General features: G+C 45.4%; 2 protein-coding genes across 3 annotated transcripts; one reads left to right on the top strand and one right to left on the bottom strand.

The window, feature by feature from the left end:
- Window positions 1-12,339: 12,339 nt before the first annotated feature.
- Window positions 12,340-18,713, bottom strand: LOC123167828 (uncharacterized). Its single transcript, XM_044585689.1, has 16 exons — window positions 18,084-18,713; window positions 17,917-17,999; window positions 17,187-17,343; window positions 16,967-17,105; window positions 16,507-16,600; window positions 16,213-16,347; window positions 15,990-16,090; window positions 15,780-15,893; window positions 15,277-15,515; window positions 14,624-14,682; window positions 14,362-14,547; window positions 14,156-14,279; window positions 13,970-14,025; window positions 13,327-13,472; window positions 13,032-13,202; window positions 12,340-12,924 (listed from the first exon to the last, which is right to left on the bottom strand). The coding sequence occupies exons 1-16, from the start codon at window positions 18,356-18,358 to the stop codon at window positions 12,643-12,645; spliced, it is 2,361 nt and encodes a 786-aa protein (XP_044441624.1). The 5' UTR covers window positions 18,359-18,713; the 3' UTR covers window positions 12,340-12,642.
- A 4,815-nt stretch (window positions 18,714-23,528) lies between these two features.
- On the top strand, window positions 23,529-26,204 carry LOC123165462 (E3 ubiquitin-protein ligase RGLG4). Of its 2 annotated transcripts, XM_044583112.1 has the most exons (9): window positions 23,537-24,085; window positions 24,176-24,401; window positions 24,496-24,609; window positions 24,705-24,802; window positions 24,883-24,962; window positions 25,055-25,160; window positions 25,287-25,550; window positions 25,676-25,732; window positions 25,946-26,204. In XM_044583112.1, the coding sequence occupies exons 1-9, from the start codon at window positions 23,897-23,899 to the stop codon at window positions 26,030-26,032; spliced, it is 1,221 nt and encodes a 406-aa protein (XP_044439047.1). In that variant the 5' UTR covers window positions 23,537-23,896; the 3' UTR covers window positions 26,033-26,204. The 2 variants fall into 2 exon arrangements, with proteins under 2 accessions (XP_044439046.1, XP_044439047.1); XM_044583111.1 differs by having other exon boundaries at window positions 23,529-24,401.
- Window positions 26,205-26,950: the final 746 nt, after the last annotated feature.

The raw sequence follows: 26,950 nt of genomic DNA, 5'->3' as shown, positions 1-26,950 counted from the left end.
TCTTAGCAGAACTTGGAGATTTGTCATTTTTGTATCATTTAATCTGTGCATCTTATGGGCATGAGGTCTACGTGTGTTTTGTTGTATGCCATGCCATATTTCCAGTGGTGTATGCCATGTATTTTTTTGATCTCTGTGGTGACTAGCACAAGCATGCAAACTAGGCTGCGTAATGTTTCTGATTTCAGGGACAGTAATTTCTCCAAGTCCTTGTCTGCTGTTATTTTGTTGCCATGTAAACTTGATGCTACAAAGAGATCCATGCATATTTTGGAGATGTTCAGTAAGGATGTTTTGTAGATATTGTTGTAATTGATCCATTCCTGCCTTTGTTTGCAATTATGGAGTGCCATAGCATTACTCAATCTTGCTCTACTTTCGCTATAAAATATTTCTGGCAGATTCTTAACATGATAGTCATTTTTGCGAAGCTTGTTGTAGTTGATCCATACATGCTATGCTTTTGTTCCTGCCATGGATAGCTTCATAAACATGCCATCTTGCTGTAGGTATGCTTGTTTTGTCATGAATTACATTTTGGTGAGTGCTTCAAGCTCACCAAGATGCCTTCATATTATTGTTTCTGCCATGCTCTGTTTTATGCTAAGTCTGAAACCTGTTAACGAAACTTGCTATATTTACATGCTTGCCATCATGTCTTCTGGTCCTTTTTGGCTTATGGTCAGTAAGGGACTTGTTTCATATGCATTTAGTAGAATACTGCCATGCCTTGTTTTGCCATGTTAACTTCCTGTAGGATGTTGATTTCGTGCTCTGAACATTGCTACCTGATGCTGTTTTCTGCCATGTCCAGTAATTTCACTGTCTGTGAACCTGTTATATTTTGCACTTTTGCCATGCTTGTTTGAGCTTGATATGTTGTGATCTAGCCGTAGCTCAGTGTTCATCTTTTGTCTAGCTTCTCCTGTAGATTACTGCCATATGCTTTGTTGCTATGTTGGAGTGCTGTAGCATTGTTGCTTGTTGCATTTTAAGTGCTATCATGCTGTTAATCGCAGATTCGTGTCATTCTTGTTTTGCTTGCCATTTGCAAACCGTGCATCCGATTCCGGTGATCTTTATATCGATTTCAACCAAAATCATCTCATCTTTCCAGTGGCATGCTTGGTTTGCCAAGTTACTGCCTTCTTCATCATTTTCCTTCCGGAGCACGCATATGCATCGCATATCATATCTCGCATATCATACATGTTTTGCATCATGTTGCTTGTGCATTTCTCGTGTTTGATTGTGGTTCCGTTGCTTGTGTTCTTGTCTTGGGTAGAGCCGGGAGACGAGTTCGTGAACGAGGAACCTGTTGAGTACGCTTACGAGGATCAAGCTCTCGACAACTCTGAGAACCTTGCAGGCAAGATGACCACCCCTCGAAATCACTTCTATCTTTGCTTTGCTAGTTGTTCGCTCTATTGCCATGCTGCGCTACCTATCACTTGCTATATCATGCCTCCCATATTGCCATGTCAGCCTCTAACCATCCTTTCCTAGCAAACCGTTGTTTGGCTAAGTTACCGCTTTTGCTCAGCCCTTCTTATAGCGTTGCTAGTTGCAGGTGAAGTTGAAGTTTGTTCCATGTCGGAACATGGATATGTTGGGATATCACAATATATCTTATTTAATTAATGCATCTATATATTTAGTAAAGGGTGGAAGGCTCGGCCTTATGTCTGGTGTTCTGTTCCACTCTTGCCGCCCTAGTTTCTGTCATACCGGGATTATGTTCCTTGAGTTGCGTTCCTTACGCGGTCGGGTGATTTATGGGACCCCCTTGACAGTTCGCCTTGAATAAAACTCCTCCATCAAGGCCCAACCTTGGTTTTACCATTTGCCACCTAAGCCTTTTTCCCCCGGGTTTTCTAGAGCCCGAGGGTCATCTTTATTTTAACTCCCGGGCCAGTGTTACTCTGAGTGCTGGTCCAAACTAGAGCCCTTTGCAGCGCCACCTTGGGGAAACTCGAGGATTGGTTTTAGTTGTACGGACTGCTCATCCGGTGTGCCCTGAGAACGAGATATGTGCAGCTCCTATCGGGATTTGTCAGCACATTCGGGCGGCTTTGCTGGTCTTGTTTTACCATTGTCGAAATGTCTTGTAAACCGGGATTCCGAGACTGATCGGGTCTTTCCGGGAGAAGGTTTATCCTCCGTTGACTGTGAGAGCTTATGATGGGCTAAGTTGGGACACCCCTGCAGGGTATTATCTTTCGAAAGCCGTGCCCGCGGTTATGAGGCAGATGGGAATTTGTTAATGTCCGGTTGTAGAGAACTTGTCACTTGACCCAATTAAAATACATCAACTGTGTGTGTAGTCGTGATGGTCTCTTCTCGGCGGAGTCCGGGAAGTGAACACGGTTTGAGTTATGAATGTCATAAGTAGGAGATTCAGGATCACTTCTTGGTCATTACTAGATGACGACCGTTCCGTTGCTTCTCTCCTCGCTCTCATTTGCGTTTGTTAGCCACCACATATGCTTATTGCCGCTGCAGCTCCACCTCACTACACCATCCTTTCCTTTAAGCTTAAATAGTCTTGATCTCGCGGGTGTGAGATTGCTGAGTCCCCGTGACTCACAGATTCTACCAAAACAGTTGCAGGTGCCGACGATGCCAGTGCAGATGATGGGATCGATCTCAAGTGGGAGTTCGATGAGGAACGTGGTCGTTACTATGTGTCTTTTCCTGATGATCAGTAGTGGAGCCCAGTTGGGACGATCGGGGATCTAGCATTTGGGGTTATCTTATTTTCATTTGGATCTTGACCGTAGACGGTCTATGTGTGTATTTTGGATGATGTATGGATTATATTTATGTATTGTGTGAAGTGGCGATTGTAAGCCAACTCTTTATCCCATTCTTGTTCATTACATGGGATTGTGTGAAGATGACCCTTCTTGCGACAAAACCACTATGCGGTTATGACTTAAGTCGTGCCTCGACACGTGGGAGATATAGCCGCATCCTGGGCGTTACAGTTTTATTCATGTAAACAGAACAACAATTATTCTTTGACTTAAATGAATAACCGTATCGCAATAAACATGATCCAATCATATTCATGCTCAACGCAAACACCAAATAACATTTATTTTAGGTTCAACACTAATCCCGAAGGTAAAGGGAGTGTGCGATGGTGATCTTATCAACCTTGGAATCACTTACAACACACATCGTCACCTCGCCCTTAACTAGTCTCTATTTATTTTGCAACTCCTGTTTCGAGTTACTACTCTTAGCAACTGAACCAGTATCAAATACCCAGGCGCTACTGCGAGCATTAGTAAGGTACACATCAATAACATGTATATCAAATATACCTTTCACTTTGCCATCCTTCTTATCCGCCAAATACTTGGGGCAGTTCCGCTTCCAGTGACCAGTCCCTTTGCAGTAGAAGCACTCAGTTTCAGGCTTAGGTCCTGACTTGGGTTTCTTCTCCTGAGCAGCAAATTTCTTGCCGTTTCCTCTTGAAGTCAAGTGGTTATGGTACCCAGACATTCTGAGTATGTGTTCACTGACAAAACTATTCTCCTCCATTTTGCAGCTATAGCACTTGTTGGAGACTTCATATCTCTCAACTCGGGCATTTGCTTGAAGTATTAACTTCAACTCTTGGAACATCTCATATGCTCCATGACGTTCAAAACGTCTTTGAAGTCCCGATTCTAAGTCGTAAAGCATGGCACACTGAACTATCGAGTAGTCATCAACACGCGTCTGCCAGGCATTCACAATGTCTGCAGTTGCTAGCGCGGGTGGTACACCTAACGGTGCTTCCAGGATGTAATTCTTCTGTGTAGCAATGATGATAATTCTCAAGTTACGGACCCGGTCCATGTAGTTGCTGCCATCATCTTTCAACTTAGCTTTCTCTAGGAACGCATTAAAATTCAAAGGAACGGTATCACGGGCCATTGATCTACAACAACATAGACATGCAAAATAACTATCAGGACTAAGTTCATGATAAATTAAAGTTCAGTTAATCATATTACTTAAGAACTCCCACTTAGATAGACATCCCTCTAGTCATCTAAATGATCACTTGATCCATATCAACTAAACTATGTCCGATCATCACGTGAGATGGAGTAGTTTTCAATGGTGAACATCACTATGTTGATCATATCTACTATATGATTCATGTTTGACCTTTCGATCTCAGTGTTCCGAGGCCATATTTGCATATGCTAGGCTCGTCAAGTTTAACCCGAGTATTCTGCGTGTGCAAAAACTGACTTGCACCCGTTGTATGTGAACATAGAGCTTATTACACCCGATCATCACGTGGTGTCTCAGCACGAAAAACTATTGCAACGGTGCATACTCAGGGAGAACACTTATACCTTGAAATTTTAGTAAGGGATGATCTCATAATGCTACCGTCGTACTAAGCAAAATAAGATGCATAAAAGATAAACATCACATGCAATCAAAATATGTGACATGATATGGCCATCATCATCTTGTGCTCATGATCTCCATCACCGAAGCATCGTCATGATCTCCATCGTCACCAGCGCGACACCTTGATCTCCATCGTAGCATCGTTGTCGTCTCGCCAACTATTGCTTCTACGACTATCGCTACCGCTTAGTGATAAAGTAAAACAATTACATGGCGATTGCATTGCATACAATAAAGCGACAACCATATGGCTCCTGCCAGTTGCCGATAACACTGTTACAAAACATGATCATCTCATACAACAAATTATATCACATCATGTCTTGACCATATCACATCACAGCAAGCCCTGCAAAAACAAGTTAGACGTCCTCTACTTTGTTGTTGCAAGTTTTACGTGGCTGCTACGGGCTTCTAGCAAGAACCGTTCTTACCTGCGCAACAAAACCACAACGATTTTTTGTCAAGTGTGTTGTTTTAACCTTCAACAAGGACCGGGCATAGTCAAACTCAATTCAACTAAAGTTGGAGAAACAGACACCCGCTAGCCACCTGTGTGTGAAGCACGTAGGTAGAACCAGTCTCATGAACGCGGTCATGTAATGTCGGTCCAGGGCGCTTCATCCAACAATACCGCTGAATCAAAGTAAGATGTTGCTGGTAAGCAGTATGACTATTATCGCCCACAACTATTTGTGTTCTACTCGTGCATATAACATCTACGCATAGACCTGGCTCGGATGCCACTGTTTGGTAACGTAGTATTTCAAAATTTTCCTACGATCACGCAAGATCTATCTAGGAGAAGTATAGCAACGAGCGGGGAGAGTGTGTCCACGTATCCTCGTAGACCGAAAGCGGAAGCGTTCAGTAACGCGGTTGATGTAGTCGAACGCCTTCGCAATTCAACCGATCCAAGTACCGAACGTACGGCACCTCCGTGTTAAGCACACGTTCAGCTCGATGACGTCCCTCGAGCTCTTGATCTAGTTGAGGACGAGGGAGAGTTCCGTCAGCACGACGGCGTGGCGACGGTGATGATGATGTTACCGGCACAGGGCTTCGCCTAAGCACTACGACGATATGACCAAGGTGTGTAACTGTGGAGGGGGGACCGCACACAGCTAAGAGAAGACTTGGTGTGCCTTTGGGGTGCCCCCCTACCCACGTATATAAAGGAGGGAGGGAGAGAGGCTGGCCCTCCTAGGGGCGCGCCAAGTGTAGGGAGTCCTAGTAGGATTCCCTTTCCTTTTCGGAGTAGGAAAGAAGGAAAGGAGGGAGAGGGAGAAGGAAAAGGGGAGCCGCACCCCCACCCCTTGTCCAATTCGGTTTGGGTAGGGGGGGAGGCGCGTGCCACCTCGTGGCCCTTCTTCCCTCTCTCCACTAAAGCCCAATAAGGCCCATTAACTTCCCCCGGCGAATTCCCGTAACTCTTCGGTACTCCGAAAAATATCCGAATCACTCGGAACCATTCCGATGTCCGAATATAGTCTTCCAATATATGAATCTTTACCTCTCGACCATTTAGAGACTCCTCGTCATGTCCGTGATCTCACCCGGGACTCCGAACAAACTTCGGTCATCAAATCACATAACTCATAATACAAATCGTCATCGAACATTAAGCGTGCGGACCCTACGGGTTCGAGAACTATGTAGACATGACCGAGACACATCTCCGGTCAATAACCAATAGCGGAACCTGGATGCTCATATTGGCTCCTACATATTCTACGAAGATCTTTATCGATCAAACCGCATAACAACATACGTTATTCCCTTTGTCATCGGTATGTTACTTGCCCGATATCCGATCGTCAGTATCATCATACCTAGCTCAATCTCGTTACTGGCAAGTCTCTTTACTTGTTCTGTAATACATCATCTCGCCAACTAACTCATTAGTCACATTGCTTGTAAGGCTTATAGTGATGTGCATTACCGAGAGGGCCCAGAGATACCTGTCCGATACTCGGAGTGACAAATCCTAATCTCGATCTATGCCAACCCGAAAAACACCTTCGGAGACACCTGTAGAGCATCTTTATAATGACCCAGTTACGTTGTGATGTTTGATAGCACACAAGGTGTTCCTCCGGTATTCGGGAGTTGCATAACCTCATAGTCAAAGGAATATGTATAAGTCATGAAGAAAGCAATAGCAATAAAACTGAACGATCAACATGCTAAGCTAACGGATGGGTCTTGTCCATCACATCATTCTCCTAATGATATGATCCCGTTCATCAAATGACAACACATGTCTATGGTCAGGAAACTTAACCATCTTTGATTAACGAGCTAGTCAAGTAGAGGCATACTAGGGACACTCTGTTTTGTCTATGTATTCACACATGTACTAAGTTTCCGGTTAATAAAATTCTAGCATTAATAATAAACATTTATCATGATATAAGGAAATATAAATAACAGCTTTATTATTGCCTCTAGGGCATATTTTCTTCACAAGCGGGGTCTAAGCTTGCGGGAGATGATACGTCCATTTTGCATCATGTTTTCCTACTGTTATTTATGATGTTTTTATGTATAATAATGCTTTTTGGAGTAATTCTAATGCCTTTTCTCTCATAATATGCAAGGTTCACACAAAGAGGGAGAATTCTGGCAGCTGGAAATCTGGACCTGAAAAAGCTACGTCAGCCTACCTATTCTGTTCAACTCCAAGTGAGATGAAACTTCATGAGGAATTTTTATGCAATAAATAAGAATTATTGGGGCAAATAAGTACCAGAGGAGGCCCACCAGGTGGGCACAACCCACCTGGGCGCGCCAGGGAGCCCAGGCGCGCCCTGGTGGGTTGTGCCCTCCTCGGCCCACCTCCGGTGCCCTTCTTCTGGTATATAAGTCATTTTGACCTAGAAAAAAATAAGGGGAGGACTTTCGGGATGAAGCGTCGCCGTCTCGAGGCGGAACTTCGGTAGGAGTACTTTTGCCCTCCGGCGGAGCGATTCAGCCAGGGGAACTTCCCTCTCGGAGGGGAAAATCATCGTCGTCATCATCACCAACAACTCTCCCATCTTGGGGAGGGCAATCTCCATTAACATCTTCAACAACACTATCTCATCTCAAACCCTAGTTCATCTCTTGTGTTCAATCTTTGTACCGGAACTATAGATTGGTGCTTGTGGGTGACTAGTAGTGTTGATTACATCTTGTAGTTGATTACTATATGGTTTATTTGATGAAATATTATATGTTCAGATCCATTATGCTATTTAATACCCCTCTGATCTTGAGCATGATTATCATTTGTGAGTAGTTACTTTTGTTCTTGAGGTCACGGGAGAAATCTTGTTGCAAGTAATCATGTGAACTTGATATGTGTTCGATATTTTGACGGTATGTATGTTGTGATTCCCTTAGTGGTGTCATGTGAACGTCGACATAACACTTCACCATATTTGGGCCTAAGGGAATGCATTGTGAAGTAGTTATTTGATGATAGGTTCCGAGATTGACAGAAGCTTAAACCCTAATTTATGCACTATTCTGTAAGAGACTGATTTGGATCCAAAAGTTTAATGCTATGGTTAGATTTTGTCTTAATATTTTTCTCGTAGTTGCGGATGCTTGCGAGGGGGTTAATCATAAGTAGGGGGTTTGTTCAAGTAAGAACATCACCTAAGCACTGGTCCACCCACATATCAAATTATCAAAGTAGCGTACATAAATCAAACCAACATGATGAAAGTGACTAGATTAAATTCCCGTGTATCCTCAAGAACGCTTTGCTTACCATAAGAGACCGTTTTGACCTGTCCTTTGCCTCAAAATGATTGGGCTACCTTGCTGCACTTTTGTTACCATTGCCGTTACTTGCTCGTTACAAATTATCTTGCTATTAAACTACTCGTTACTTATAATTTCAGTGCTTGCAGACATTACCTTGCTGAAAACCGCTTGTCATTTCCTTCTGCTCCTCGTTGGGTTCGACACTCTTACTTATCGAAAGGACTACGATTGATCCCCTATACTTGTGGGTCATCAGCAGACTGCTCGGATAGCATGGCGTCGAGAGCCTCAAGCTGAGCGCAGATGCCTTCCACGGCTTCCCACTTCCCCGGCGCGGCGTGCAGGTCGGCGAACTCCTTGAGCATCCGCTCCTAGAACACCTCCATCTCGTCCGCGATGAAACGCGTCTGCGGGTTGGCCTTGAAGGTCGTCGTCGTCGCGGATTTCTTCAAATCAATCCACCTCAGGTCAGGATTTATGCAGATCAAACCCTAGGGTGATCCGCGACCGTCGCCTCGGATTTGCTGGGTATGATTCGAAAAAAAAATTGGGCGCGGGCGGAGCGGCAGCTCTAATACCAGATTGTCACGACCACGGAGCCAGGGAGTCGCCGGCGGTGAGGTAGCTGGGGAGATCAGAGAGGGTCGGGGCAATTCGAGGGAGAAGAGAGGAGCGCGAGGTAGAAGACAGGATAAGAAGAGGGGAATGAGAGGCTCAGAGTGATTTTATTTCAAATTCGATGCTACAGTTGTCTTACACACTGGCTTATATATCTCACGCCAGCCCACAAGAGATTACACGGCCCACCGGTCTACGCCTGCTACACGGCCCACTCGACACTACTTGACTTGTTTAATACATTCCCGCCTTGACTCGACCAGCGATCACCTTGCACTGCCTCACCTAGGCACTTACAAAGTGCCAAATTTGGATTATTTGGACATAACACACCGTAAAAATTGCGTGTGCTTTTTACGGCGTTTACTGCGGACGAGTGCTCGTGATTATTTTCTAGCGCACACCCAAGTACTCCAGATTCACCACGATTTTACATCTTTTTAGCAATACCACGGTTTTGCATGTGTCCCATAAGATATGCACGGTAGAGCCTGTGTGATTCAGAGAAGCCTCGAAATGCAATAAATAAAAGTAGGATTGCCAAGCCAAATCCATCATGATTGAGTACCATAGATATTTATTCAATCTCTCAGGTTGTTGGATTATCGTAGTACAACTGTTGTGAGGTTGACGAACATCTCATCTCCTCCCTCCTCGAGCCGCCACCACCCTTCTCTTCAAACCCCTTCCTCCCGATCTCCTTCTTCCTGATCTCGTCCCTCCCAATATGGTCTAGGGCTTCGAGCGGCCACCGCTCCTCTCCTCGCCGCCGGCGGAGCTCCGCTGGGCAAAGCCTGGGGAGGGGATGATGGCGGTGGCAGGGCCTTTCTCCACCACAGCTCCGGGATGCGGTTGCGGTGGAGATCCATGCGGGTGTCCTTGATGTGTGCGCCGTCCGGCGTCGGCGGCGCATCGCTGATGGCCCCTCCGTCGTCGATGGCTCACCCAGGCGGGCGGCGGTTCTGAGCTGCGGTGCGGCTCCGGTCATGCGATTTTTTGGCGGCAGACGTCACCCATGGGCGTGCTCGATGATGGAGGAGGTTAAACTGGTGGTCCAGTTGGGGATGGGTACGAATTTGCCAGCGAACGCTTGGTTCGGCCTCGGCCAGAACCGTCAATGGCGGCGCCCGCATGCATCATTACCTCGTTGGAGGCGTTGTGGGGCAATTCGCGTTCTGTGTGTGCCCCGGAGGAAACCCCAGATTCGGGCTTTCCGGATCAGATGATGGTGAGGTTCCTGCGTCGTCACCCCATGGGGCATCATCTTTGGGGTTGTACACCAGCTAGACGAACAAGTGTTTGGTGTGGTGACTAGGCGCAGGTCTCCGTATGCTTGTCATGAGGTGACCAAGGTGGAGCGGCGTGCCATCTACAATATTGACGACGAGTCTTGGCGGCAAGGTGCAGCGGAGTCTCGAAGCTGGATACCGGTCGATGGACACGTCCAGGAGGTAGGCGCTGTGCGGCGTCGTGGTGGCGTCGACGGCAGAAGGGTCTGGCAAGATCATTGCATTAATTGCTCCTGAAGATGAGAATGTGAAGAACGCGGCGACAGATTCTATAGCGTGCCCATGCGGTTCATGCTGAGGGTCTGCTGGACCGGTTGGTGCTCCTGGCTAGCCGGCGGACGGCTTGGTGGGGCCATCGGATTTCTTGGAGCGTGTGGCGCGCGATAAGGGCACATCATCAATCTTGTTAGTAGAGCGACAATTTTCGCCAAGAAGGTGGCTTCGGAGTGATCTACGCATTTATTTTGTAAGACCTTGTTGAATAATGCAATAAAAATGACTGTGTGCATCACTCGATGCAAAGGCTCGAGGTAATCCTCTTTTTAAAAAGAAAATATATTCAATTTTTTCTTCAAAAAGTTGGAATCTTTATCTATACTACTTAGAGCAGACTTCATTTTTGTGATGCAAAACGCTTAATCCAACCTTACTGCATCCCCCCCCCCCCCCCCCCCCCTCCATTTTAAATTTTTTCCTATTATCTCTATCCTTTTACATCTTAATTGTCTCATATTTCATTGACTTACTAAATAAAACTATTTTTATTCGGTATAAGTCATAAGTTCTTTCCAAATAAGTGATTATTAAATAAAATCTTAAAAATTATTTAGGTAGGTAATACAGGTAGCATTTGATAAATAGTTACTTATAAAATCATATTAATATGCATAGGTGAATCACAGACTAACGAATTAGAATATTTGTGACCACAATGTTTGGGGAACGTTCACTAGGAGTAAAATTGCCAACGCCATGTGAAACGACTAAAAATGGCATGCATTTGTTAGAGCATCTACAATCATAAGTATCAAAATCTACCCCCAAAAGTCTGTGGACGCGCTCAGACGCATCCGTGACAATGACCGGACATCGCACAAAAAAGTCTGTTGCATTCCTGTACCTCAATTTGAAACCTCAAATCCATACAAGACATGCAGATTAAAAACTGCGTACTAGGTGGGTGTTCTATCTACTCATTGTCGGAGATGTCCACGATCTTCGTGCCCGGCTCAGGGTAGATGGCAACTGCGGCAGCTCCGGCTCATCGTCAGACAAACTAGGCGTAGAGCTCATCGATCTCCGCCCTCTGCTGTCGGATGAAGCGCTAGTTGACCCCCCACATAGGCCTCCTCCATGGTGAAGCGCGCAGCTGGCTCCGCCTCCTCCTCCTTCAAGGGCTGGGGGTCCTGCTCCGCCCCGAGCAACTGCTACCCCTTCTCCTCCGGTGAATCCGAAGGTAGTCGGACAGCGAAACGAGCGGCACGCCTGGCCCGAATCCAGCAGCCGCAGCCGTCGCTCCGGAGTGAGAATGGCGTGGGTGGTGATCCGGTGCCTCGGCATCGCTAGCGGCAGACAGGTCGGAAGTAGCGGCGGCGAAGAGGAGAAAGGGGAAGAAATGGTGCGGGGTAGGGTTGGGCGGCCGTCGTCCGGCTAAAATAGACGACCTTGCTCCCTCGGGCGACATGCCAGAGCGGCCCACGCGGCGTGGAGCGATGGAGGCGCTCGTCGAACCAGCGATCTATTTGTGTGACCGTGTGGGCCATTGCGGTCAGTCTGACATGGAGCCCACGTCCGGGCGTCCTCATATCCGCCCTAGATATGAGCCGAGTATGGAGAGTGCCGGCCAGCCCAGACGTTTGAGGTAGGTGTGGGGAGCCAGGTTGGGTGGCCGAAAATCATCCGAGCAATGACCAGGCAGCCCGCCCGGGCATCTGGGACGAGTATGGGAGGTCTGGTTGTAAATGCGCTTAAGGACTTGCCATGGCAAATAGGAAAACTTGCCGTGTGTACAAATAAATTTGCCAGCAAACACATATTTTTTTCAAATGCCATCCGTTTGATTCCCATCACATGGTTGTGCAGGCTGGACCTCCCTCCAGCGAACATTCGTTAGTTAACATTTCTCAATATTTATACCCCATTACAACACACAGACAATTATCTAGTCAATGAAAAAAATTCCTACCAGATATAGTTCAAATGAATATCTTAGGAAAAATCATATGGATCGAAATTATGCGAATCAAACAACCCATGTGTCTTAATTTTAAAAAATACCACGGATAAAATCATCCGAAATTTCTTTGAAAATCCCTTGAATAAGAGGACCTCCTCGATTCTCAGACAAGTGTCTGCAATGTTTCATTAATCCTCGCTATGTCTGAAGCTCTGTTCATCTCCAAGCCATGTGTTTCTGAAGACAGGGCAACTACAAGACTGCCTGAAATGGGTTGAACATCTTTGTCTAGTGACAAAATACCCAGGATTAGGTCGCTTACGAACAAATCATTCTACCCTACGCATGTAGTGTGCACTATCGGAGTCCTGAATGGAATTGAAATGGCTACTCTAAAGTGATGCTGATCTCGAGACTGGACTCGGTGCTGATGGTCTCCTTGTTGGTGGTTCCAGCAGGGTGATCGGCGCACTCCATTCTCAGCCTGAGATGAACCGGCTTCATGATGACTAGATCCCTCGCGTCTCTGTGATTCTCCGTCAGGAGCTCGACACCCACGTGCTCCTCATGCCCCTGGCACTGGAGGATCCTCTTGATCACTGCTTTCTGGTCCTCATGGTCCGCTTTCGTTCGGTCGACCCTTAGGTACAATGCAGCAGAGGCCACCAGCTGCAGGAGCAATAACAGTGTCATGGTCTTTGATTCTTTCTTTCAAGTGATTTCGCTCCATATAACACAGGAAGATTGTCTTGTTTTAATAGAGGTAAGAATCGCACCTCGCATGACCCAGGGCTGACGTTAACTGCACAGGTGAAATGCACGCTTTTCTGGTCTTGGTGACTTTCATCTGCGGGTTTATCATCACCTTTAATCACAGCAGGTTCCTCTGCAGCTTCAGAAAATGCTAGGTTGTCTATTTCATCATACCATTGCTGTGCTATACCAACCTGATAGCATGTGCATTAGCAATTCAGACTCGAGCACTAGCATATCGCCAGCTAGGTTTGTAGTAACTTCGATACTCAAAATTCACAATGCATAAAGATGTTGCGAACCGGACAAGTGCTTTACCTTCTCAGATGTTGTATCTTGTGCGTCAGATTCAGAAATCCCAGCACCAGATCCCCTTACTTGGCGCCAAATACAGCTCTCAACCAAAGGTGTGGCAAGCTCAGTATCAACTGGGATGTCTACAGAGACCTTGATGTTGCATCTTCCTGTTAAGTTGAATCCACCAGTTAAACAGCTATCTTAAACCGAATCTCATATGGCAGTGCCCCTTCAATTTATGTAATGGAGTCACTTCAGTAATCCACATGGTTATCTGAACCGTAAAGTTAATTTCAAATTTGGAGCTTATGTATTGTGCAGATGCACTACAGGATTCGACACTCCTTTTTTAACCTGTGTTGTCAACTCAAAATCATTTGAAACTGAAGGCACAGCAAGTTACAAGGAATGTGGAAAGCAGAGGTAATGAATATAAAAAATGATGCCCTTCTTCGGCAGTAATAAGTTTTATGTGCTGCAGTATTGAAGACCACACAGTATCATAGTTACCCAGAGCCAAAAGTGGGGAAACAGTAGTGTCGTGCTCAAACTAAGCTATAATTTTCAATTAAAGGCTTCAAAATTGGAGGGGAAGTCACCCATGGTCATATATGGCACAGATGCAAAAACTACTATCATGACAAAACAGCTTCTGTTAAATTACCAGGGAGCACATTTACTTTACGGTTGTGATCTTGAAATTGTCCAGCTGAATGTCCCCTGCCATTCATTTCAAAACAGTGAGAAAGGAATAATGAATCCATGCAGCACGCAGACTTTTGTCAGCAGCAGATAAATTTCTATGCTCACTGCAAACATGTTGAAGATAAATGGAGAACCAAAAGCTCACCAGGTAGATACTTTCTCAAGACGGCAAACAAACCAATATGGTAACCCTAGAACCCCAACATTTGTAAAATGAATATTCGAGGTTTCTTTGGTATCCAAGTCATGCTTCTGAACCCTTTGACCATCTTCAAGACAAAGAAAAGGAATTCAAATTATTTGTGGTACGGTCTGACTCTAAATGAAAGCACTAACAGCTTATAGATCAACCTGTATCACAGAAGACAATGCATTTCCGGAATCTTGAAATTGATGATACAAGTTCATTGCAAGGGATCTTCTCCAGTAGATTAGAATGTCCTTTATCACCTGATGACCCATTGATGTGTATATCTTTAAGGAGAGCATGCCTCTCATCAATCATTTGCTGACACAACTCCATTGCTTCAGCTCTACCTTCGCATCACTTTAACTCCTCAATGAGCTGTAAATAAATAACTCCAACATGTGTAACAAAAGAATTTGTACTAACCTCTTACAATATTCTTTTTTTCACCAGTTGACATGCTCAGGATCCATGATGTTTCAAAGCTGGAAAGCAGCAACAGTATAAGAACTAAGAAGATTGCCACACAGCTAGTTAGGTTTGTAATGTCCCAAACTAAAGCCAGCCACAGTTGACCCGCGGTACTTATGTGTATACCGAAACAATAACAGAACATAGGATAGAATTAAGCAATATACATCGAATGACATTGATGGAATAGTGGAACACACTTTTATTCCATTAATAGCTTATGTTTTCTCACACATGCATCAAATTGACAGTTAAGCACACAATGACATGCAATTAGGTAAGTAAAAAAAAGGGCAGCCCGGTGCACGTAGCTCCCGCATGCAATTAGGTAAGTATTCAAGAGAAAATGACAGTTAAAGTTTACATAAATATCATTGAGCTTCAGTGTCAAAATCAAACTGAACCTGAGAATCAGGTTGAGCTGTGCAGATTTACAACATGTAAAACCCAAAAATGAATTACAGCTACAACAGTGCAAAACAATTCATGAGATAAGTCAGATCTCAGGCGATGAAACCATCCAACTGAAGCATTATGCAAAAATCTACCACTAAATCAGTTTGATATTGCGAAAGGACAAGATGGAGGAGATGAATAGAGGCACATACCTGCGATCTGCTACTAATAAATCGTCCTCGGAAATTTTGAGCAAATGCCATGGAAACACTACTGAGTCAGCGTCGAAATCTTGAATGTTTGAAGCATCATCTTTCTTTGAAGCGTCTTCCTTTGTCAAACCAAGCTTATCAATAATCCAACTCCAGACACCACTTCCTTTTTTATTGAAGACTGGATAAACTGTCTCCAGAAACCTTCTTCCAAAATCTGCTTTTCTAACTGCATGATTCTGCAAAAGAATAAGAAAAGCTAGTAAAAAAATCTTTGATACATGATTGACGATTCATGATTGTTGTGGTTAGTTATAATTTTTTGCATGTACAAGACAAAGGAACAGCAGAAAAACTTTAATTGACACCTAAAACTTGTGACGACCACCTTATGGCCTTATGGGTTATTATAGCTCTATTACCTGTATGAGATCTCAGTAGCCAGTGAAAAGGACATACTTGTCAAACCGAGTAAACTGAGGCAAGCCATTATGGATAATTACCTCCGAATCTACTATATATAGACAATCTTCAGCGGCATGATAAAATGATGCAGCAGGGTGCAATAACTTGGCAGATTCAAATTCACCATCCTCAAAACCTGGGGAGGATCCAATCTGTAAAGTAAATATCAATTCATTACACTGAATTTGCAGGCCTTCAAACCATATGAGTAAACTTAGAACCCAAGGGAAACAGCAACTCATGCTTACACAGTCCAAAATCACCCCATCACCGTTGCTAATGATGATTCTATGGTGGTTACTATCAGAGATAAAAATGCGATCACCGTCCTCATCAATTGATAGGCCACCTGTAGAACATTAGATTTTACAAAACATCGTATTTAGTTCCAGTGTTAGATTTTCTGGTTGGCCTGCAAAATTGATGTTTAGTAAAATAAGTTGCACGAGGGAAGAAGCCGCAACCAAGTACCTGGATGATAAAGTAACAAGTTTCTGAGAGAACCTACATATGGCTCTTTGACAACCTCTTCTTTCTGCCACGGAACTCCTGATTCTACAACATTTTCAATAGGTTCTGCACTCAATGCACTAAATCCTTCCATGCCTGCATTTATAACAAATAGGAGGTTTTAGAAAATTAGCATATGTGAGGAGCAACCAATTTGCCGAGCAACATTCTAGAGAATCTTAAGTGCAACAAATGTGCACAAGCAAGCTAACAATAATAGCATAAAATAAATAGCTAATGCTATCTAAAGCTTACCCCTGATCATGAGCTCAGGGTCCCCATCCAATTTTGTGAAGATTATATGATCCTTAGAACCTTCAAATAGCAAGTAGCAAGCACCATTCGCCATCTGAAAAGTCATCAAACAGACAAACCATGTTTCAATCAAGCATGCATTAATTAAATCCATATAGATCTACAAAATTTGTTTGCCACATATTCCGTTGTGCTTGGCATTGCATTGTATTCCCATTGTATGAAGTTGTGTTTCGCTTCTTTAATGTGATAAATTAAACCTGTCTAACGATATCAAAATGGACCATCTCAATGTATATCCATAGCGTATTTGAAAAATATACTGGTACTTGGATTCTCCCAGTGAAGACAGAATAAAAAGATAGTGTATGCATCCTATATATGAACTGCATGGCCAATGATCACAAAACATTTCTGAACTTCTCTAGTGGCAGGAAAATTGCAAGGATATTTGCCTCACATTGGTAAAGTCTTTGTCTGACAACAAGATAGGAAATGTAATGTATTCCTCCATTATTGTACGAACTGCTTGGCTTTGAGTAGCTAAGGAACTAATACCACTCCCATATTGCATAGCAAAAACATTTAGATGCGGGTACCTACAATGAACAGATAATAAGACAATAGAGAAATTTGAGACTTTTGTCAGATCACAAAGCAGCCAGATTTTACACAACTACCTCTGATGAAGATATTTCAATTTTCTAAATGCAGCTGAATGTTTGCTGTCCCCGTCTAATGTTTCATGTGACTGATACAATAGAACAAGATATATTCCTTCTTGATTAAAGGTTTTCCAAATGCCATTCACGGCATTCAACCAACAATGATTTTTTTCTGCATCACAACAGTTAAGCAAGAATTAACAGACAGCAATAACCACTGAAGAAAAGGACCGTGCATTACATATTTACGTTCATTACTTACATCTAGGAATAGCCAAAATTATCCTTGTTATGTCATTTGTATCACATGCAAGTCCATGTCATCTTTCAGAAGAAGTTAAAAAAAAATCACTGCAATCGTATTCTTGGAAAACTATTTGTAACTGTGTACAGTACTTCTTGTGGCTTTCATCCTATGTAGTTTTGTCACACAAATGTGATGAACAAATGATGAAATACCACAAGACTCCTGGAGTGTTGCACAATAGTGAAAACTCAAGAGCATCCTTTTCATCAAGCATTACGAAATTTATTGAAAATAACCATCCCCTTTGTGGGTTTGTAAATGGCAGGTGAGAATTAAGAAGAGCATGCTTCTCCACCATAACCAGCAAAGCTGTGTGGGCAGACACTATAACGAGAGCACCCAAACTATCAACAAGAACATATAGTTCCACAAAATGGCACGGCATGGGATATGATATTGCAGTATGTTACGACTTGCGATTGAAATGGTTGATATTACCTTCGAGTGTCCCAAATGTGGATTTGATGAAATGTAAGAGTTGAGACTGCGAGGTGGGTGTACTCTCACTTGAGCCGTCAGAGCTGCGAGACAGACGAGGGCGGCTTTGTTAGGACAGTCAATGGCTAAGAGAAAACTAGAGAGGCGCGTGATGCGAGAACTTCTACCTCGGAGCGTGGTGCAGGGCTCTCGTCGTAGTCGCAGCCGCTGCAGACTGCCGCCGGTAGGAGTCGAACCGACTGCACGTGCTGCTGCTGCAGGCACTGCTGGTGATGGAAGAGCCGGCCGCGGCTGGCGGCTTCGGCCCGTGCAGCGCTACCGGAGAGTAAGCGGAGGTGGATGAGAGGAAGCAAGAATGTAAGAGCGAGGAGAGGAATGCCGCGGATGGATCGCGGGGACGCCGCAAGCGGCGCAGCGCCGCCGCGGCCGAAGCCTGCGCCATCAGACCTCGATGGCGTTTAGCAGTGGGGTTCAGGTATTCAGGACGTCCCAATCGGTGCCCGCCGGCAGAAATGAACAAGACGTCAAGACTACTCGTGCTCGGAGGGCGCCAAGTTCGGACTCAGGCGCCGCCGCGGGACGAGGCCGTGCCAGAGCGAGGACGGCTGAACGGGGGATGTGGGCTGTGAAGCAAGGGGAGGACGACTGGCGAGGCGGGGCAGGCTGACGTCGCCCGGGGAGTTGTGGAGGCGGGCGCCGGGTGGCTAGGCCAGTCGTGGAGGCAGCGGCCGGCGGCGGCGGCGTTTGCTTCAGTCGATGCCTCGATGGGGGGAACGGCAACAGGACCGGGACCGATGCCGACGGGGTGGGCCGGCCCAATAACTTCTGGACACCTTTTTCTCTGCTTCTTTTTTGCTCTCTTTTCAGTTTCCCCTTTTTCTTTTATGTTTGTTGTGTTTTCCTTCTTCCTTTTCTATTTTTGTGTTTTTAATAATACGTAGAAATTATTATTTTAAAAATAGTTAAAGAATATTGTAGCACACATGAACAACTATTATCAAATGCAAGATTAAAAAAATACATCTGGTGAACAGTTTTAAATATGAAATGCATGTTTTTTTTTAATATATGAACGTTTATTTTTAGACCCCGCAAAAAACGTGCTCCCTCTATATAAGAGAGTTTTTGACACTAGAGTTTTTGACACTAGTAGTGTCAAAAATGCTCTTATATTATGGGACGAAGGGAGTATATTTTTAGGTACATAATCATTTTTAATGTATTAATTTGTTTCTTTGGAAATACTTCCAAAATTTATTAAAATAAACACATGTTTTTTGGACAAGTTTTTTTTCGTACGAATTGGGTTGGTTGGTTTTAGGTGGGCCAAAGTTTGGGGCTTCACGGACCTCGCTTAGAAATGAGCTTACATGATTGGACCTCTCTGTGTTGCGGCCTTCGCATAGGTTGAGTGGAAGGGCTTGTTCTAATCATGTGGTACTTTTTATGATGGTGAATATGCAAGTATAAAACTTAACTTTCTTAGTTAATTTCGTAGATTCAGGAATTGTATGTTCCCCAAAGCGCAACTAGATATAAATAACATTAACAAGTTGGTAAAGAAATAAGCAAGAAGTAAGCTGAGAATGAAGTAGCCACAAGGCACGAAACTGAAGTAATATATCCTGAAGTTCAATCCATGTTTGTGTAGGGGAAGGGGGCTCTAATTTCATGACTAGATTCCTCCTTGAGCTTCGAGAGCTCAATCACTAAGGTTAGACCTCGACGGGGACTAAAACATTCACAAAATTCCCGGAGCTAATCCACAAATACGGAAGCTTCCGGTTGACTATGACCATCTATGGTTCCCTAGAAACTAAATAGTAACAAGTGGAACGAAGAACTCAAAGGGGATTCAAGATTGCCTTGGTCGAGTCACAAACGTTTGGTTCCTCTTTGTTTTCTCTCATTCAAATCAAATAATGGTTGGCTCTAGAGGAAAAGAATGGGAGCTCAAGGTGGTCATCAAGGGTAAAGAAGGCATATCAGGTTGATGCCCTCCTTACATAAGAAAGCTGGCATTTTACATGGCCCCCAAATTATGCTCATTACGTTCCCATTCTGGACCGCACAAAAATTCCAGTGCCAGAGCTCTACGGTTTATCCAGAAAATACTCATGTTACAAAATGGTTCGACCTAGCCGCCCCGGACTAATCTTGAGAACTCCGGGTTGATTTTACAGCAACATGCATATCTTGGGGGTTCTTCAAGGGGTTTGGTAGAAGGTGTTGAGGAATTCTATGATATGTGTTCGTCAACAATCCCCACTCTTCATCATTTGTATAACTCCTTTTTTTATAGCACATCTTTCCTATAGAAAAACCGTTGATACATATTAACATGTGATCGACACGCCTCAAACGTATCTATAAAAAAAAATTCCATGTTCATGCTACTTTTACATCAATGCATGGTTCGGCACAAACTTATATTATTTTATTGTACTAACCTATTAATCCAGTGCCAGATACCACTTTCTGCATTGTTGGAGTTCTCAGAAAAAACACCATTTCAGGGACAGAAAAAACATTTTTTAGATAGGTTTTCTAATCTCTCAGGTTTCATATGCCACTTACGCAACTGTTGTGGGCTTAACTTTTACTATGCCTAGACTCTCTAGAACCAGGATATAATGCAAGAAGATAACCAAAGTACTTTTTTAGGGTGATAACTAAAGTACTTAAGAAGAGAAAAAATAATGCAGGTGTTGGTAATAAAAGATTACAAGAACAAAAAATAGCTTTGCATGTGTGGTGGTTGTAATGAATGTAGCGGTATCTAGTGGGAGCAATTGTTCTTGGCAATAGGCTATTTTTTATATTCAAGGTTGATTTTTTTTTGAACAGGTCTAATAGCATCCACACCCTAAATTCAAAGGCGGGGGTGATTAATAAGGAGTGGACAGATCCGCGCGTGCATAAAAATCCATGACTCCTCTGCCTATGTTTAGTAATATAATTCTCATGAAACACGCATAGTCCAATACCATTTTATTAACAAAAAAAATCCACATGAATCTCCATGTAAAATCAAATGGTGTAAGAGCTATATTAGACTTAGGGGGCGTTTGGTTATCCGGCAAGCACTCGCTTAGCCTGGCACATCAAAGAAGAGATGGATTTGGTTCCTGAGCTAGCTTGCCTCATTACCAGCGGTTTCCAAACTTTTCTTCTGTTCAGTGAGCGAGCCAAATCGGCTAGCCTCCATCGGCAAGGCTAGCCTTGCCTAAACTAGAATGGGGTCCAAACGCACCCTTAGTTAATTCTCATCCACAAACCTTCGGCTTATTAATCTGTGTTGTAGTTTGGTCAATCTTTGATCACATATATAATTAGCAAAATGTTAATGTATGGCATCAAATATATAGATTCATATTTGATCATAGTTTACAAGGATATATTTTTGCTACATATAATCTATATTTCATTAGTTAAAATCATGGTTAAAATACGAAGAAACTGGTAAAACAGAACAGAAGTATACGGTGGTAGTCGATACTAAGAGCTAGTCGGACCTAGATGAGAAAACAAGATTCTAACTTTACTGTAATAGGCTTTCATCTGAGCAATCTGGAATACCATTTGAAATTTATGTGAGCAACGATTTTTGTGGGAAACAAGATACTAACTTAGGTATCTCCAATGGCCCTTAAACCGGACACTATATCCGTCCGCAGCGAGAGCCGGCGATCCAACTTTAGCCACGTACATTTCAAATTGGATTTCAACTAAATACATGCAAACGAGACAATTTTATTTAAACCAGAGCACATTCATTACATTTTTGACATTTTTCAATAAAAACGATCGGATCTAAACCTAACCTACGACGGCGCCCGTGCCCCACGTCCTTGTTTGTCCCTTTCACCGGGTCCATCTCGCCGTCTCCATGGGTGGCAGAGATAAGACCCGCGAAGTGAAGGTTCGCCGGCAAGGAAGAGTAGAACATGGGAGACGAATCAGCCTATTTGGGACTCGAGGCCTCGCCGCCCCATGCTCTACTCCTCCTTGTTGGAGTCCGTGACCTATCCGTCGCCGCTGGATGTGAGGTCCACAATGGAAGTGGACAGGGTGGGCACCCACTGGCGCGGCCAATCGTTGTTTGGCGACGCACAGCTGGCGGCGTTCTCGATCGTGATCGCCTGCTGCGCCAACTCCAACTCCGCGCCCGGGTATGCCACCTCTACGTTGCGAGTGGCGGCGTGAGTGTGGGCGGCCTCGTAGAGCGCTTGCTCCTTGTAGATGAAATTAGGGTTTGCAACGGCCATGACTGCCAAGGCTTGCTCGCTCGCTCGCTCGCTGTAGATTTGGCCCTCCGTCAGCCGGTGCTGCTCGATAAGGAACAAGTTGTACCGTTGTTCCTCCTACGCTTGCCGGAACATCGACATAGGCACCGGCGTCGGCTCCTCCTCCGCCCTGGCAGCATTGAAGTGCGCCTGCGCCTGCTCCATCATCAAAGCCGGCATCCACCGACATGAATTGCGGCGTGGAGTCGTCATAGGAGCACGTCTCCATCTTGGGGTCATCGTCGGAGACCCTTGGAGAGCTGGCTGGCATGTCGGCCTCTATCCGCTTGGCACGACAGCTCAGCTAGACGGCCGCAAGGGCGGCTACCTCATGCTTCTGCTCCGTCGAGAGACTCTCCCACAACGCGTTTCCGATCACTATCTTGGCGGATGTGGTGCACGGGAGAACGAAGTGGACAGGATGGGTTGTGCTGTGGTGTACGCCAGGTGTGACCGCCTTTAAATAGTGGATGCCGGTGAGACCAAGCGTTCGGGTGTGTCAATGCCCTAACTATATTGACGATGAGTTTTGAACAGGCATAGACACCAAAAAGTAAACATCTCCCAGCATTGAACAGGCGCAAACACCATAGACGCGGTGCGGGTGATGCCCTCGGCCGGGGAGCCGCTTCAATACCAGTGCTAGTGAGAGGTCATGTCCGCTCTAGGCCGGCGTCAACGCGGGGCGGCCGCTCGAGAGCGGCATGATTGAGGGCAGAGCGACATGATTGAGGGAGCGTTGGACGCTTGCGTGGCAGTGCCCCGGACGCCCGCAAAGCCCTGCCCCTAATTTGCTTTCGGTTTACGAGAAAATGGACCCACGGAGCGGACCGATACATGACCACGCTGGATAGCAAACATGTTCGGACCGTGCGGTCTGGTCGGTTGCGAGACGTTTGAGGGTGCGTGTTGGAGATGCCCTAACTATAACAGACTTTCATTTTGCTCGAGGTTGGATCGCAAATGAAAATGAAGGTTCTGTTTACGGGGAAAATGGACGTCCGAACCACCGAGCGAACCGATACAAAATCGTATCGGATCGTAAAACACGTTCGAACTACGTGGTCTGGACAGTTGCACATGGTTTGAGGATGCGTATTGGAGATTGCAAAAAAAATGTCTTTTAAGTGTAATACACTTTCATTTTTCTGAGGTTGCAAGAAAGAAAACAAGAAGGTCCGACTAGCACTTCAGCGACACACAACGGACATGATCCAAACGCATCTTTAGAATGACGATGAGCTTGTCTGCACTATTTTCTGACCACAAAGATTCGCGGTATACCAGGTTGTCTTCCTTCCTGACTAGACATGGCAGAAAGAAACACGCTGACACGCAGGAATCCGCTACTTTAGCACTCACTCGCAAAGCATAGCAGCGAATTACCGGAAAGAAACCGAACATTTAGCGACAAGTTCCTTAAAGATCACGGACGTTCCTGAGACACGGAATAAAGAGCGGAAATTCGATCGACGAAGGTCTCAAGAAGCTTCGCTGCAAAATCCTTGCCTTGCTTGACGCATCATCGTCCATGATACAACAACCTTGGTCCAGTTCCATGGTCGTGCCTTGCTTCTCCGTGTGATCTTTGCTGCGACTTCGGAGAAAGAACGAGAGGAGGAGGCCGTGTCCTCCTCGCATGGTATTTCTAGCGGCCGTCCCCTGCCGTCGATCGCGGTCGCTTCCGAGAAAAAATGGGCGGGGTGTTGAGCGCGCTGTTGGGCGGCCACCGGCGGAGAGCGGCCCAGGCGGGGAGGACGACGACGTCGAGGAGCGCTGAGCCGTCGGGCTACGGCCGTGGAGGAGCCGGCGAGCAGCGGCGGAGGGCGATGCTGTCCAAGAAGTACTCGTACATACCGGACACCTACACCTCCCTCGACCAGGTGATTGATGATGGGCCATCTTCATCTCACGCGATTCTTCCTCGCTTCATCTTCATCTCCTGCCTGACTTGGTTAGCTTTGATTTCTCAGGTGGCTTCGGCGCTGCGCGATCAGGGCCTCGAGTCGTCCAACCTCATCCTCGGGGTGGACTTCACCAAGAGCAACGAATGGACAGGGAAGCGATCGTTCAACGGGCAGAGCCTGCACAAGCTGGGCGACGCGCCCAACCCTTACGAGGCGGCCATCAGCATCATCGGCAAGACGCTCGCGTCCTTCGACGAGGACAACCTCATCCCCTGCTTTGGCTTCGGCGACGGTGAGCCAGCCGGAGCCCACCTTTCACTCCTTATTACACCGACCGACGGCAAGGACGAGTCCGTTCCATTTACTTCTTGTGCTCTTGTTTGCAGCGACCACGCACGACTACAACGTCTTCAGCTTCCACCCGGACAACTCGCCGTGCCACGGCTTCGAGGAGGTGCTGGCCTGCTACCGGAACGTCGTGCCGCACCTCAGGCTATCAGGTGACCTCCGACGACCAAACCCCTGTCAGTCCGTCCCGAGCTCTGGAAATCCTCCTGCGTTGCTGAATGAACAATGCGCGATTGTCTGTACTCAGGGCCGACGTCCTTCGCGCCGATCGTGGAGGCCGCCGTCGACATCGTGGACAGGACCGGAGGCCAGTACCATGTCCTCGTCATCGTCGCCGACGGCCAGGTCCCTCAACTGAATCCAAAACCTTATGCAGCAACAGGCGCTTCTTGATTTGTCTTAACAACTTCATCACGGCGCTGCAGGTCACTAGGAGTGTGGATACCAGTGAGGGCGATCTGAGCCCGCAGGAGAGAAGAACCGTGGACTCCATTGTCATGGCCAGGTGATCATCGACAGTTTGGCGCGCACGCGCGGTGTAAGGGAGGATCACCATTTGAGAAAAAATAAACCTGACACAAAAGCTTGAATCCGCAGTTCGTATCCCTTGTCCATCGTGCTGGTCGGGGTCGGGGATGGCCCGTGGGAGGACATGCAGAAGTTCGACGACAAGCTCCCCGCGCGCGCCTTCGACAACTTCCAGGTCATCACTCAAATTCGAAAACAGAGATTGAGGGAGTTGTAGCCCTCTTCGTTGATCCAATCTCCGAAGACGAATCACAATGCAGCTCTACTCACATGTTAACTAACAACAATGGTGCATGCGCAGTTTGTGAACTTCACGTCGATCATGTCGAGGAACGCGACGCTGCAGCAGAAGGAGTCGGCGTTCGCGCTGGCGGCGCTCATGGAGGTGCCCATCCAGTACAAGGCCACCATGGAGCTCGGCATCCTGGGCCGGTCCACGGGCAAGGCCAAGAGGGTCGTCCCGGCCCCGCCTCCGCTGCCGGCGTCTGCGCAGAGGCAGCCCTCGTCGTTGAGGCTGGAAGCTAGCAGCGCGAACGCCGCCGCGGCGGAGCCAAGAGAGGATCAGGTTCAGCAAACTGCTCGGAATTACAAGTCTTGTTTCTCTTGTCAATTGTGATGATCATGCATGGAGGGTCGATGATTCATGCCCCCTTCTTGAACAAACTGACTGATAAATCAATCTCCATGCAGGTGTGCCCAATCTGCCTGACCAATGCCAAGGATCTAGCATTTGGCTGTGGCCACATGGTAAGACATTGGAATTCATTTATCTAAGCAAATGTTGAGATGCATTTTCTTTTCTACTCCTTCTGTTTCAAAATAAATGACTCAACTTTATACTAACTTGATACTAAAGTTAGTACAAAGTTGAGTCACTATTTTGAAACGGAGGGAGTATGAAACATGGAAATGTGTGTGTTTTTTTCTTCATATTTTTTATTGTTTGTGTACGAACGACAGTGTTGCAGGGAGTGTGGGGAGAACCTCGACAGATGCCCGATATGCCGAGAGACAATACGCTCCAAGCTGAGGCTGTACACGGGATGATTAATTCAAAGCAAACTATGTCGTTATATTTGTTTCAGTTTCAAACGCGAAGCATTTCGCAGACAAAATGCAGCGTCTGAATTATTCTGATTGCATGGTTCTACGCTTGTTTTTCTGTAAATAAGTGTGAGGTATTGAAGCTCCGTATCATCATGTGTGTGAGGTTTTCTCTTCTCTAGCTTCAGACAATGATAAGTTTTATACGTGTGGCACGAACACATGGCAATTCCGAACGTTTTTATGGCAAGTTTAGTCACAGGAGGATGACAACTTTAGTTGTCAAGAATGGCAACTTTCTTTTCAGATGGCATGTTTCAATTTTTTTGAGGGGGGGGGGGGTTATTTTTTCTTTTCGGATGCCAACTTTAGTTGTAAAAACATCAAGCCAGAGTGCTTCATGCCACACGTGTGGCATTTATTATTTGGTCTACCTTATCATGGACACTACACAAGTTAAGGAAATGAATGGGATGAGTTCTTGCAGGGTGACCGCCCTCTGCACCTACATAAACCTAACATACACTTCTCGATCATGTGAGTCATTACGTGAACCATGGGCCGAAACATGATGAGAACGTTCTTTTAACTGAAAATGCAGCAATCCACGATACTAGTACCTGCTCTACAATCTCAATGGTTAATGATGCATGTCATTATGATGTTATTAAGCTATGCAACTCTTTTGTGCGGATCCTTATTATCTGCCGCTATTCTAATCATTAGATTTTGAAATAATTTCCATTTCTTTTTTAAAAAGAAAAATTAATGGAGTGGGGAAGGGGAAGAGGGGGCTGGAAGATTTTTTTTTGTATAAAAGAAGACATACACCCGGTTTTAAATTACTCAGGCCTAAACAGCTGAACTGATACAAGATTTGAGGAGAACAATTCAAAAATACCACCAACAAGCAAATAATGA

This window comes from Triticum aestivum, chromosome 7D, assembly GCF_018294505.1.
Source record: "Triticum aestivum cultivar Chinese Spring chromosome 7D, IWGSC CS RefSeq v2.1, whole genome shotgun sequence".
In the NCBI taxonomy this organism is placed as follows: Eukaryota; Viridiplantae; Streptophyta; class Magnoliopsida; order Poales; family Poaceae; genus Triticum; species Triticum aestivum.
Note: the sequence above shows the minus strand (reverse complement) of the source record. Positions and strands in the feature narration are given on the sequence as shown.

What these genes read in the sequence shown, in the direction of transcription:
- LOC123167828 (XM_044585689.1), bottom strand. Translation starts at nt 18,358, where the DNA reads ATGGCGCAGGCTTCGGCCGCGGCGGCGCTGCGCCGCTTGCGGCGTCCC. An exon ending in TTATTAGTAGCAGATCGCAG is followed by an intron (nt 14,683 to 15,276) that starts GTATGTGCCTCT and finishes GCTGCTTTCCAG; the next exon opens with CTTTGAAACATCATGGATCC. An exon ending in CATTGTCTTCTGTGATACAG is followed by an intron (nt 14,280 to 14,361) that starts GTTGATCTATAA and finishes TTTGTCTTGAAG; the next exon opens with ATGGTCAAAGGGTTCAGAAG.
- LOC123165462 (XM_044583111.1), top strand. Translation starts at nt 23,897, where the DNA reads ATGGGCGGGGTGTTGAGCGCGCTGTTGGGCGGCCACCGGCGGAGAGCG. An exon ending in GCGCCTTCGACAACTTCCAG is followed by an intron (nt 25,161 to 25,286) that starts GTCATCACTCAA and finishes GTGCATGCGCAG; the next exon opens with TTTGTGAACTTCACGTCGAT. An exon ending in CGGAGCCAAGAGAGGATCAG is followed by an intron (nt 25,551 to 25,675) that starts GTTCAGCAAACT and finishes ATCTCCATGCAG; the next exon opens with GTGTGCCCAATCTGCCTGAC.